A 14,922-nucleotide genomic window follows, 5' to 3' on the forward strand; every position below is an offset into this window, starting at 1 on the left:
TGATTTTGTCATGACCGGAACAAGGGAAATAGGTACTAAATAAATGGGAAAAACTAGTCATGTGATCGGAGGCACCGGAATCTATGATCCACGGAGAGAAGTTTAGGCAAGAGAAGGCTTTAGGATTTCTACCTGTTTGTGCCAACAAAACACTAGGAGTACCGGATGAGGAGTTGGATTTTATCAGCTTTAAGAGTTGATCAATCTGCTCTTTGTTGAAGGGACCTGAATCGGCTTCATTAGCGGTAGGAAAGCCACGATTCTTCTCTCCTTGTTTGCTGCTTTTCCAGTTGACAGGTTTGCCATGGATCTTCCAACACGTTTCACGTGTATGGCGAGGCTTGTTGCAAAAATCACACCAGACCCGTGGCTTATCATCAAACCTGCGCTGGTAATTTGCAGCCTTGTTGGCCGCAGCATCGCTAATTAAAGCAGAAATTTCAATTGATTCACCAGTACCTTTTTTCTTAAGCATGACGCTCCTTCGGCTCTCTTCCCTTCGGACTTCGGCAAATACTTCGCCAATGGATGGGAGAGGAGGTCTGCCAATAATTCTTCCTCGCACTTCATCGAACTCAATGTTGAGGCCGGCAAGAAACTTGTAAATACGGTTGTCTTCCACAGTTTTCTTGTGGTGGTTGCAGTCGTCAACCGATTTCCATTCGTATGTGTTGAAGATGTCAAGATCCTGCCACAACCTTTTCAACGAATTGAAATATTTGGTGACGGAATCATCTCCTTGACGAATCTCTCCCAACTTCAAAGTTAATTCGAAAACTTGAGATTGATTTCCTAGGTCAGAATACATCTGACTAACATTATCCCACAATTCTTGTGCAGTAGGATAGCACATGTAATTAGAGCTTATATCCTCCTCCATGGAATTGACCAACCATGTCATAACCATGGAGTTTTCAGCGTCCCAACTGTCGAACAGCGGATCATTAATAGCAGGAGCCTTCTTGTCACCAGTGATGTAACCGATCTTTCCTTGCCCACGGATATACATCCGGACAGATTGTGACCAGCGGAGAAAATTATCACCATTTAGGCGGATGGTGGTGATTTGGACAGAGTGAGAGTTTGATGTTTTCAACGGAATGGCAGCGGCAGGGGTTGAAGTGGTTTCGGACGTGACTTCCGACATGGCTATGACGGTTTTAGGGCTGCTGTGGTTTTTGTAGCTCTGATACCAACTTAGAAAATATGAGGAAGAAGAACTCCGAAAATATGAGGAAGAAGGAATATATTTCTGTTATATTCAAAACTTCTTATTTTACAAGACCAAATGACACTCCTTATATAGGAGATATTACAAACATCATTATAACCCATTATATGCCACTTACATATTATATATTACCACTATCTACCACTATCATATTATATACATGCCACTATCTACCACCAACACCACTATCATATTCTATACATGCCACTATCTACCACCAACACCACTATCATATGCCACTAGCTTATTATATGCATTAACACAAATTTCCAGCAGATACCAACTTAGAAAATATGAGGAAGAAGAACTCCGAAAATATGAGGAAGAAGGAATATATTTCTGTTATATTCAAAACTTCTTATTTTACAAGACCAAATGACACTCCTTATATAGGAGATATTACAAACATCATTATAACCCATTATATGCCACTTACATATTATATATTACCACTATCTACCACTATCATATTATATACATGCCACTATCTACCACCAACACCACTATCATATTCTATACATGCCACTATCTACCACCAACACCACTATCATATTCTATACATGCCACTATCTACCACCAACACCACTATCATATGCCACTATCTTATTATATGCATTAACACAAATTTCCAGCAATAAGGAATAAGGTTTTGTTCACCCTTAAAGAGGAAAGTCACATGCTAGGCATAGGGAAAATAGAGGGCTGGTTTTATTACTGAATAAAGGGTTTTTCTATGTAATTCTTATAGTGCTTATAGTCTCCCTTGTTCCCATTTACCAAACAACTCAATTTTCTATGTAAACTACACAATTTTTATATGCTTTATGTACTACAATTTCACGAAATTCACAGGGTCAACTAAAATAAATAAAATTCACATAAATAACACAAGAATGATAATTATAGGACCTGGAGCATCCACCTCTCAAATCTCAAATTGGATCAGACATGTGCACACATGAATCAAGACAAACTACCCATCCAAATTCCCAATTCACTAGAATGCTACCAAATTATTAAATAGCACTATTTTAACTTATTAACATCTAATACTGAGCCCAGTGAGTCCATCTCTTGGATCTCATGTCAGTTTGGGCCTGGGTGCATGCAACTCAAGACAGTTGCTACACTGCCTATCTCAACAAACAATTAAATTCTAATTTAAGAGGATTGACTCTAAGGTCACATTAACATCATCTACTGGGCCCGGAGGGTCTATCCCTTGGGTCCTGGGTTGGCTCTAGATTTGGTGCATGCAAACCGAGATAATCGGATGTGTAGAAAATTAACCGATGGAGGTTTAAACTAAAATGAATAGGAAAACTTGTGGGCTTAATTAAACTTAATTGAGGCTCAATTACATTAATTAAAGGTTCAAATTTACCTGGTCATTACACCTGAGGCCTTGCTTGGCCTATATAAACACCCATTTGGCTAAAGAAAGAAGAGTACTCACTACCTTGCCAAAAGTCTGCCCAAACACGCCCTTAACTTCTCTCTACCTCAATTGAAGGCTGGTCTTGAAGCTTCTTGAGCTTCCATTGAAGCTTTGAGAGGGATATTTGAGTTGTGTTGATTGCTCTAGTGCTATTCCCTCTTGCTTATAGCTTGGGAAGAGGTAAAACTTCATTTTCTAGACTTTATCACCTTTTCTTTTCTTTTCCTTTCTTTATATTCAAACAACTCTATTCTTCTATATTGTTGTAGTTTTATTAGTCATTGGTTGTGTCTTGGGCTTGACTAGTTGAGATTATTGTCAAATCCCATTATTATTGATGTAGATTCATTGTCTTCCTTTCTCTTCATTTTCTCACACTTTCTTAGTAGCCAAACATGCATTTTCCATATGATAATGGTTGAATCTATCCTCTCAAACTACTATTCCATGGATTTATGCTCATTTTCATGCTTAGAGGGTAGATTTTGATCATTCTCTACTTTTTCTTTTGTGTTTGTAGCTTATTTCTCTCTGATGAGAGTTGAATCTACTCCCTTCTTCTGATCATTTCATGGATTGAGGCCTTTGTCTTGCCTTTAGGCAAGACTTCTGCCTCTTTCCATGCTTTTGGGGGTAGATTCATCTCATTATCTATCTCTACCTCTTCTTTTTCAATCCTTATGTTAGTTAGCATTTGTATTATGCTCTTAGTGTAGTTCTCGTGATGATGGTGGAACCTACCCTCCCAAATCCATTATATCATGGATTTAGGCCTTTATCTTGTTCTTTGAACGATTTTCATGCTTATTTCCATGCATTGGAGGTAGATTCTAACCATCTTCTATCTCTCTCTACTTGCTTTTTGTCATTTCTAGTATTGTTGTTGTATCTTTAGCTTGGCTCTTGATAATGGTTAAGATCTACTTCCTTTGAATCTAGTGCTTCTTGGGTTTGAGCCTTCATCTTGCTCTCTGAGTGAGATCTTGACTTCTTTCCATGTGTAACAGGTAGATTTTGATCATTATCTATCTTTTTTCTGTCTTCTCTTCTTATCTTGTACTTACTAGTATGTTCTTAGCTTAATTTGTGCATCCAGACTAGGCCCAGTTTATTGCGTTTTAGAGATGTTGTCGCTATCTTGTTATGTTGATTATACATGTTAATGTGATTCCCTTTGCTTGAGATGATTCACATGACATTCTAGTGGCAACCAGGCCTATAGGATTCATTTTTATTAGTTTTATTGCATTTAGTAGAGTCATGCATCTGGGATCATGCATCTTTTTTCTTTATTTTCTAATCCATTATGCTTTTGGCTTGGTGTGGAGGAGTACAAAGGTGAGCTTCTCTCCTTTCTTTTGCATCTTGCTAGTGTTTTCTTTCTTACTAAACATGCTACCATAATGCTATTTGCTGACTTGAGATATCTCTATGTTTGCTTGTTGATTGGAGCGCACGTTGCCTAAGTTGGAAGCATTCTTATCCTCCCCATGAGAGTTTTCTTTTCTATTCTTTGAAAAACTCTCAACAAAACATTTTTCGTTAGGAGGATAGAACCTTTCCAAAATAGGTTAGCGGATAGATTAGCGGATTTTCTGCAAATTTCCAAATCTAGACCCTCATTAGTTTCACACTGCACATTTCTTGTGAACAAAACGGGGGTGACCTCTTGGGCATGCAATTGGTATCCCACAACATGCATAATATTTGTGTGCCAATAGGTGTGATAGTTCGTCAAAAACATTAACATCATTGAAGATTTGGGATAAAGTTAGTGTCAATAGTTTAAGGGGGTAATTGTTTAAATTGATACTTCAAGGGGGTACAATGCTATAAGTGCAACAGTTTGAGGGGGCAAAGTGATTTTTTCCCATAATTTTCATCATTCAATAATTTGCATCGAATGAAGTTAGTACTACTCTTACTGTGCATCTTTTTGCAAATGAGTCACATTTTTACCATCTCTCAAGAGAAATGCACGCTGACATTACAATTCCTAATATTAATCACGTAGGATTTTGTTTTATACTTCTATCTATGTTTCTTTTCCCATGAAACTATATCTTAAAATCCTTGCACAATCTAGTTGGCATTGTGGAGCATTGCACAACACCCACTAGGGAATGAGTTATAAACAAAAGGGGCATGCAAAAGCAAACTAAATACCTTGGAAGAAGAAAATATACCTTGATGCCAGGAACATGACAAAAGAAAGCTTCAGGGGATTGCGAGTGATAATGCCCACCATGACCCACAGCTCCATATGGTGCTCTTATAGTTAAACCTGGTAAATCACTAAAGAATCCTCTATATGCAATGGAAACATAACAAATTTGAACTAGTACAAACTATTTTACTTAAAATTACCTCCACAGTTAAATTGATTGCCACTCCGATATCTGAATTTAGCAGCTTCATTAACAATCTACAAAGTACAAGCTTAATTAGCCAAATATCAGTGGTGAGGAATCTGAGGATGCAGTATAACTTAGAACCAGGGATGATGCATGCCTGGTCAAATGCTGGATAGATATAGTCTGCAAATTGAATTTCTGCGATCGCTCGATTGCCCTACCATGTGAATTAACGCAAGTTGCATTTATCAGTTGAAAAAATTTTAGAAAAGAAAAATAAACGAATCAAACTTGATGGAGGGTTTTAATGAGAAGACTGTATGATAAATCCACAAAAGTTTTGAGCTCACCGTTGCAGCCAAACCGATCCCAAATCCAACGATGCCCTATGTGTGATAACATCAGTACAGAAGTAACCAAATGTACCAAATGGGAAAGATCCATAGCAATCAAATTATAGGATGAACAATGAGGCTCTCTCTATCACTCAACCATGTTGAGTTTGATGTTATAGAGAATCAGTTTCCAACCTAGAAATTCTTAATGAATGTTTAGTTTTAAATTTTAGAAATACTTGGACATGAATCTGCAGATCAGAATGGGTAGCATCTGAGATAGAATTACCTGCTCACAGAGAGGGGTATTAAAAACTCTGTGTTTGCCAAATCGATCAGCTAATCCTGTTGTGCATCGAAACACTCCACCGAAGCTCACATCTTCTCCAAATACATAAGCACTGAGAGGAATATAATCTATATGAGTTGAACAGGTATCAATTTACATGATAAAAAAACTGTACCCATGCAAGAAAGCCGATTTTCTTCTGAACTAGACAATAGGGTCAAAAATAATACACCAAATGCTTGAGTGAATAAATTGGGCTCACGTGCAAATTTGTTGAAAAATTTTGGGAATAAATTGCCCATTTGTTTTGCCTGATTTTTTCAAAAGACGCAGCAAGAGTACATTTAATAGGCTGCACCGACAAAAAGATGTTTAGACAATCATATTGTATCAAGTTTTCACAATTACAACTTATTAGTTATATATTTGAAGCTAATTCTTATACATTTCCATCGGAAAACTTGGTTGGGTTTCAGACCAGGGTTTGGGTGTCCATGGTAACATGATTCAAGACCCATTTGGAGATCCATGTAATTTAAATTCAAACCACCTTATCTTTAGGATAAGTATGGATAGCCTACTATCCCATCTTATAAAGAGATGTGGGTGGTTACAACTCTGAGACATGTCATATACATTAGATAACGTAGAATGGTGCGTGGGTTATTAGAATATTTCTCTCAACTCTCTATCTCTAATTCTCTGTCATTAGAGAACAACAAAAGCATCTGTACTATGGTTCGAGAGGGTGCTATTCATACCATAGTACCACTCCACTGGGAAGGTTTTGTTCATGATTCAGAAGCACGTGATTCACCTGTCAGGTTCTTGGTTTTAGATTCAACCTCAGAAGGTATGCCTGAATCTGTTATTTCCGCTACGTATTAGTTTTCTACGTTGGTATCAAAGTTGTTGAGGGTCTTTTTGTGCTTTTTCATGCATGAGTATAATTTTGGAACATTTTTTAGATTAGAAAATCACTCCTATATGCAAATTTTCATCAATGATTAGGCATTCCATGCAAAAAAATGGTAATTTTTCCTAACATGTCAAAATTGCCTAAATTTTTTACATGTTGTAGCTCATAAGATTATAATAAAATTTTGGAAGGTTTCGTCAAAAGTTATTAAACCATTTAGAAGAAATTTGATGTCAAAGAATCAAATCTCGTAACTTTGACTGTATTTTTCTACCACATACTTTGGTTTTTCAGTTACGAATCTTACATATTTGTAAAGCTTGTTCCAAGACCTTTTTGATGGCATATGATTGGCATGATTTGGGCTTATGGATTCAAAGAAAACTCAAATCCTAAAATTAATATCCCATGCACATTTGTTTCCTTTCCCTGTATGTAGATATGGCAGCTAAGAATATTGTGAAAGACTTGACTAAGCGAGAGAAATTTGATGACGATAACTATGACATCTAGTGATGTAAGATCCAATATCTCCTCAATGAGCATAAATTTTTCAGCACACTCAACCAAGTGATAGTCTGAGCAGGGCAATACAACTCAAAATTGTCACGATCTTGAAGCCTCTCAAATTTGGAATAACAAAGATCGGTGCACTCGCTTTACCATGTTAAGCAACATGAAAAATGACTAGATTAGTGAGTTTGAGAATTGTTTGACTGCACTTGAGACGTGGGAACCTCTTAAGAAAAAGTTTAGAGTCGCCTCTTTGTCTCCCCTATGTACTCACTCTCCTAGCGAGGATCACTCTACTCAATCACTTGGCTGCCTAGGCTGGGAGTAAGGGCTAGGCATATCATTACAGGATTGTGGATCGAAGACTAGGATCATGAGTTCGTCAAGGTTGCTTTGTTGTCTTCCCTGAAATGATAGCTCCACCTTGACCAATCTTGAGGGGACATTGACCTTACACTCACGGCTGCTGCATACATGATACATGCCCCGAGATATCATACCTACCTGCCTCTGCAACTCCTATGAATCCTTTTCAAGGGCTTGAATCATAGGACACATAGTAAAGCTGATATCACCATCTGTTGAGTTGACGAGAGCTCGCCACTTATCCATAAGTTGCTTGAGCTCCAATACTCTTGGATTCTATATAACAATATCATGAATGCATCCACATAGCAACAACACTATCAATCATATCATAACATACAACAAGATAGGAGCTCTCGCCTATCCTGGTTGCACTTACGCTAAGGATCCTAAGTACCAAAAGAGAACCAAGCATATTGATGTGAGGTTTAACTTTATTAGAGACATTGTGGCACAAAGGAAGTGATCTTGGAACACATTCCTATGAGTCGCAAGTAGGGATGGCAACGGGGCAGGTTTGTCGTGCCCTGCCCCCATCTTGTATCACATCGGGGGTGGAACAAATCGAGGTGGCGGCGGGGGCAAGTTAATTTTGAAACTATAAAAATAAGAAAATTAATAAAAATTAGAGATAATATAGTATATTGAGAATAATTATTTATAATTAATTAGAGTTAAAAGATGTACGATGATAAATAAATGAGTGAAACTGAGGCCTCGTTTGGGAACAGGCTAATTTAGTAACTTTTTGGCTATTTGGCTAAAATATGAGCTAAAAAAAACTAGTACGTTTGGGATGACTTTTTGGCCTTTTACGAAAAGATGTGCAAAAAGTAGAGAGAAAAGAGAATCTTTAACTTTTTGGTATGGGTTGTTGGCTTTTTGGCTAATTTAGTAACTTTTTGGCTTTTTGGCTAAAAGAGAGGGTTCCCAAACGAGGCCTGAATATTAAGTGTAATATTTTAACATTTTAGTCTTACTATATTGAAAAAATTAAAATATATACATATAAATATATTTAATAAATAAAATTAAGACCGGGGGGGCAGGGTACGGAGCCGAGGGAGGAAAACCCATTGATGCAACACACGCAAGTTTGAAGCAAGTTTAAGCTAACTTAGGGGTAGGTTTAATGAAATAATACTAAGCGTTGTTTAGGTTTTGGTTATGAATGGTTTGGGCTTAAGGAGATAACAATTTGGTGACAAAATAAAGACTGTCTATGGGCTGCAAGTAGTAATTTATGAACAATGACAGAACAGAAAAGAAGAAGATGAAAGAAAATAGGAATCACTCCTAGAATCCCTTATGCATCACCCCTAAGGTTTGGGTTGCATCACAAAAACCGTAAAGAGGCTCAAAGCTCTGGAAAATTATATAAATTCCGATTGTTATTATATTAGAAGCAATATATAGCTTTATATAGGATTATGAAACTTCCTTAGCCAACTAGAACCAAGAAGGAAACTACTAAAACCAAAAACAGAAACTACTACAAAATTTGACTTCTAAAACCTATTTAATGTCAAATAAAACTCATAATAAACATATTAAACCAATACCAAGACCCATGGGTCAACACACAACGAACCAGCATAATCCAACACATGCCAAATCAAAACTTGAGCCTTAGAAGCATCTTTGCCATGCAGTTTATAGACTTTAGTATTATGCTACCACTTGTCTCCATCATCTAACTAATTTATTCTAGTTCCCAAGTGGATCATCTAACACATGCCAAATCAAAACTTGAGCCTTAGAAGCATCTTTCCCACACCGTTTATAGACTTTAGTATTACGTTGCCACTTGTGTTGTCTCCATCACCCGTCCTTGCTACACTTCCTCATCGGGGCAGGGTATACAGGAGCGAGGCGAAGCGTAGCGGGAGAAAATTGGCATCCCTAGTCACAAGGTTGCAAATCCTTTGACTAAGCCCATTCCGGGTATATTTATCTTAGGCTAGGTTTGGCATCATCTAAAAAAGTCAAAAAGTTACTATCGTATTTAAGTCACATCATCTTATTTAAGTCACATCACCTCTCTACCACATCACTTCAAACCCAACTCATATTTCATAAAAAGTCAAAAAGTGCACTTATTTAGAACATCCCAAACAACCCCTTAGTCATGTCAGGACTTTAGGACTTCGTAAGTGGTGATACATGTGTATGTTACTGTATTCAGTTGATCACTTACCTCATCTATTGACTTTTGGGGGATATTTATGTTATTAGTATTAATATTTGTTTTTGTTGTACATGTATGCTCACTGCTTATGAATATGGTTTGTGAGATAGCAGACACAAAAAAGGTTGATTAGATGTCAGCAAGTGAGATTGGCTCATTCACATGAGCAATCACCCTTGGTGTTGGATAGCGAGTAAGGATGAGACTAGTGATTTATAGTGGTTGAAGCCAAAAAGGGCTTAGATTATCCACTATATACGTAATCTTGGTTGGAGCTAAGATGAGGTCTTGTTATAGACCGACCATAGATGCTAATACCTACTTTTCATGTTGTGCCTATTTTGGATAGTCAAATGTGAGATATCATTTGGCGCTTAGAAGATAAGCAAATAGAGCATTTGGCTTACATGCTAGAAAGCGACTTGTGCGCCTAGAAGTGACTAGACTAAGATTTGTATGGTGTATAGAGTCTAATATCACTCTTCAAAAGGGTTACTCCACAATAGCATGTATTTATATTACATGCGTTTGATGATCAGTTAGTGAAATGAGAGGGTGGATCCCTACTTTCTCACGGTATGAAACCCATAGCTCATCATTGGTAACCTCATTGTTTGCCCTTTGCAACCCTTGACTATGTTATGAGGTGAAAGGGTTAATGTTCGGCCAGTTTGGTGTATTATTGGCAGTTAAGGGATATTACTAGGAAAGCAGTCAATTCCAATTTAACTGATATGAGGGGGAAGGGAAGATCATCTAGTATTACACATCTGCTATGTATTCATTGTCAACAACTCACTTTGCTCTACAAATTGAGTGTGAATAAACTACGAAAACTCGAGAGGATTGAGTATACTTTATGAGGGATTAGAGATAGTTGAACCAATGCAACCAAATGGGTCCAGGGTACATAAGACGCTATTTCCATTTCTGGGTTGATGTCTCAACGTTGGCTTTGTTTTGAGTTTCTATTATAGAGTTTCCACATGTAGGTGTTCTCAACAGTGGCACAGTCCATTGCCTAGTATGAGTTTGTTCAACGGTTAAGCAAATTGAGATAAAGACATGGCAGCGTCATGCCAACTCGTGAGAGTGGAAGATATTGGAAAACTGAGTCGGGTTGGGTGTCCATGGTGACATGATCAAAGACCCATTTGGAGACAAAGGTAAATTGAATTCAAACCACCTTATCCTACGTATAAATATCCCATCTTATAAGGAGATGTGGGTGGTTACAACTCTGAGATACGTAGAATGGTGCGTAGGTTACCATAATATCTCTCTCAACTCTCACTGTTTTAACTCTCTGCCATTGGAGAACAACAAAAGCCTTTGTGTTGTGGTTCGCAAGGGTGATACTCAGTAGTATCGCTCCATCGCTAGAAAGGTTGTTTGTGATTCAAAAGCACCTGATTTACCCATTAAGTTGTTGGTTGCGGATTCAACCACAAAAGATATGCCCGAATCCTTTATTCCTGTTGAGTATTAGTTTCCAAAAATTTCCTATGTGTGAAAATTATCCCTTGGCATTGGGAAACAAACTGCAGCTATGAGAGGAGAGAAACCAATCAACCATGCAAATTTACTTTCTTTTTCTTTTTTTTTTTACTTTTTCATTTTCTTCTTCTTTGTTTTATTTTTAATTTTTTTAACCCTTGCTTAATTACTTTGGAAAAACAAATCAAACGTATGTGATAAGAAGAGTGAGGAAGACAGAGACAGTTACAGAGCAATAATCCCAGGTAGAATCTGCTGCCAAAAATATTGGAATTAAGTGAAGCGCAAATTATAGAGTAGAAGGTAAAAATGAATAGGCATATTGTATATAGAAAAGAAAAGAAAAGAAAATAAAGGGTGAGGAAAAAAGTAATTGACAGAGATACCGAGGATCAGAATGCAAGGCGATGTGAAGGGCTTGGTTGATAGCAGAGAAGAGGTTAATCGACTTCCCCCCAACCACACTCCCACTCTCACTTTCACATTCACTCTCTTGCTGCTGCTGCTGCTGCCGGAGATTAATCTCACCCTCACCACCACTGCTGCTGCTGCTGCTGCTGGTCCCCCGAATAGGAATAGTATTATTACTACTAGTCCTAGTCTTAGAACAACCCAACCTTGCAAATCTCCTCAAACTGTTGGCCATTTTTGTATACATTAATTGATGGTACTGGGAACCTCTGTGCGTGCACCCACCCACGATCACAGATTTCCCGAGTGGCGTGGCGTGGCGTGGCGTGGCGGTACAACTGAGAGTGGTGGTGCTATGCTAGTGTGCAATTCCAAATGGGAACAAACTCTTCTTATCTTGTTATCTTATTGGTAAAAATTCAAGACATCCCCGATTTTTTATTTATTTATTTTTTTTAAAATAGCCGAAATGAATGAATTTTTTATCATACAAGATTTTTTTTACAAATATAAAATTTTGCTCATCAGTAATAATAACGACACTTGCTATTTTAATCTGGTATATACAGTAATATGAATTTCTATAAAAGTAAAAAAATATATTTTACTCCTATAAGTTTGTTTTCTATTAACTATTTAGCTTGTTTGGTTTTGATTTTTAAAAGATAGTTTTCAAAAAAATTTACTTTTTTATTTTTTGTATTTTAATATTTTCAATGAATTTTTTTAATATTTTGAGTAATTTTTTTTAATATTTAGACACACCTAACATCAATACACTTAAAAAGTATAATATTTGTGAATTTTTTTTTAAAAATACACTAAATACCAAAAAATATTTTAAAAAATACTAAATTTAGTACATTTTTTGTATTTTTGTGTATTTTTAAAATTTTTAAGATATTTTTTCACAAATATTTTACTATTTAGATATATCTAAGAAGGTGCATGTAAAAAGGTAAAAAAATTGCGTAAAATTTAAAAAATATTCATTACAAACAAAAAAACATAAAAAATAAAAAAACTCAATTTTCAAACAACTGAATTCAGAAAACTAAAACCAAACACACTAATTCATTTTCTATTGTAGTAAACATCAAAAAAATATAAAAAAAAAAATATATATATATATATATATATATATATATAAATTTTCCATTCAAATAAACAAAACAGTAAAATTAAGTCTGTGGATCCACATACCTTGGGAAAAAAATCTGTAACGATTCACTGTTTATTATCATCGTGCCCTACTTGTTCCACAATTTTATTTTTCCTTCTAATTTCTATTTTGAAGATTCATATTTTAAATTATTTTTTTAAGATAAAATAGTGATAAATATATTTTTTTTTATTTATATGACTAACGAATTATTGATAAAAATAAGTATTATATGAAGGAAAAATTAGTGAAACGTTCATCTTTAATTTTGGATAGTAAGAGGGATCCAACATGTTTTTGTCAAGATCTCTTAATAATATTATTAGAGAAATTGGTAAAATTTCTCTGTAAAAATTTACAATTTTTTCTATGAAAATATTAAGAGACTCTAACTACTATAAAAATATTGTACGCCCTTTATGGCTCCGTTTGGGATACACATTTGGACTAAAATAGTCCTATAGGACAAAATTGACTATTTTAGTCAAATAAGACAAAATGTCACATCTAATCCATAATCATTTTATTTTTTCTCTCACAAAAGTCAAAAAATCTAAAAAACCTATCTCAAATAAGACTTTTTTGTCCCAGGCTAAAATAGTCAAAAAGCCAACTTACATCCCAAATGAAACCTATATTATAAAATCCTAATATCGGATATCTTAAACTAAAGCCCCTTTATGATAATAGTAATAAGAACAAATTACAAATATATCTATTAAAATTTGTTTAAAATACAAATTGGCCTCTATAGTTTTGAAAATTATAAATACATTCTTATTAGAATTTTTTATTTAACAGAATTAATAGAAAAAATAAAACTTCTAACTACTTTTCTGTACAACAATAAAATTATATAAATTGTTAATTAAAATATATTTCTAACCTTATTAAAATTTGTTAATTAACTTAATAATTTATTATTAAACAGGATAATTTGTTATGCAATTATAAACTTTAAGAGGTAGAATGTAATTTTAAAAATTATATAGGACAATTCGTATTTTAAATTCAAGAGATGCATTTATATTGTAATTTCATATAAATAACAAATGCATACATATGGCCTATTTTATCAACTGAGTTAAAAGTCAATTTTTTTACTTTTTGACTTTTTTGAATCACGTCACATTTTTAATTTTTTGTACCTTTTTTCAAAGAAAGTCAAAAAATTGAGTTTTAACCTACTTTTCAAAAATAGGCCATATTGTTTTTTAGGTAATAAAATATTCTTTTTTAGGTAATAAAAAAATTTATACATAATGATGTGACTCATTGTGAACCTTTTTAAAAATAAAATACCATTGAAATGAAATTTATTTACAATAATATTATTCCCATAACATTCTTGTCAAGTTTAATATATAAATCGAATTTTTTATTTGTAATTTGCTCTAATAATAATAGAAAAAATTATCACTCAATGGTAATTTCAAAAAAATTATTGCAAATATATAAAAAATATATATAATTATAATTATTAATATTTATAGGTTAATAGATTTTTTTTTTTTTAAACAGATCTGATCTGTTATTTATAGGTTAATAGTAATTATTATTATTATTATTATTTTAACAGATCTGATCTATTTTTTGTAATTATTATTCAAATGCAAGCAACACGTGGGACTTGCTTGGTTTGCCTCGAAGATGATGCATAAATAACGGATTGGTTTGACAAGGTAGTTAAAAATTAATTTTTTAAATTTTGTAAAAATTTATAAAATATATGAGAAATAATAGGTTATAAAATGAGGTAAAAGTTAAAAAACAACTTTCAAATATTTTTCTGAAATATCCCAATATATAAATGCTATAATAATAGGAGGGTGTTGAATGCCCACTTGCACGTGGCTCTCCTCGTGTATCTCGTTTCTTTGTTTCCTAATTGCTGAAAAAGTTCTTATCCACGCTGATACCCTTTTTCTTTTCTTTTCTTTTCTTTTTTTTTTTTTCTTTTTTTTTTTTTGGCACTCATTTGCACAAATTTACTTGGGTAAATTATAGAAAAATGACAATAAGTTAAAAGAATTGCAAGTTAATGGAAGACAAAAATAATAACAATAGAAAAAAATAATTGAAAAAAGGTAGGAAGTTTTGTCAAATTTCAAATTTACTCTTTTCTTTCTCTTCACTTCTTTCCTTTCAATGTTGGCCAGGCCAACACCGTCGCTGACATCACCTCAAAGCCCCACCACCACTGCCACCCAACCATCTTC

The 14,922-nt window shown here is 34.6% G+C and overlaps 1 protein-coding gene across 1 annotated transcript in view; it reads right to left on the minus strand.

Annotated features, from left to right (window-relative positions):
- Positions 1-11,973, minus strand: part of LOC114259854 (2-oxoisovalerate dehydrogenase subunit beta 1, mitochondrial) — a 56,153-nt gene extending 44,180 nt beyond the window's left edge. Inside the window, exons 1-6 of the mRNA XM_028199884.2 lie at positions 11,517-11,973; positions 5,648-5,759; positions 5,374-5,409; positions 5,181-5,240; positions 5,037-5,094; positions 4,856-4,953 (exon numbers count right to left, since the gene is read on the minus strand). Coding sequence (XP_028055685.2) covers positions 4,856-4,953; positions 5,037-5,094; positions 5,181-5,240; positions 5,374-5,409; positions 5,648-5,759; positions 11,517-11,788 — 636 coding nt within the window. The 5' untranslated portion in view covers positions 11,789-11,973. The remainder of the gene's footprint in view (positions 1-4,855; positions 4,954-5,036; positions 5,095-5,180; positions 5,241-5,373; positions 5,410-5,647; positions 5,760-11,516) is intronic.
- Positions 11,974-14,922: the final 2,949 nt, after the last annotated feature.

Source organism: Camellia sinensis, chromosome 14, assembly GCF_055761805.1.
Source record: "Camellia sinensis isolate YWXY chromosome 14, ASM5576180v1, whole genome shotgun sequence".
NCBI lineage: Eukaryota > Viridiplantae > Streptophyta > Magnoliopsida > Ericales > Theaceae > Camellia > Camellia sinensis.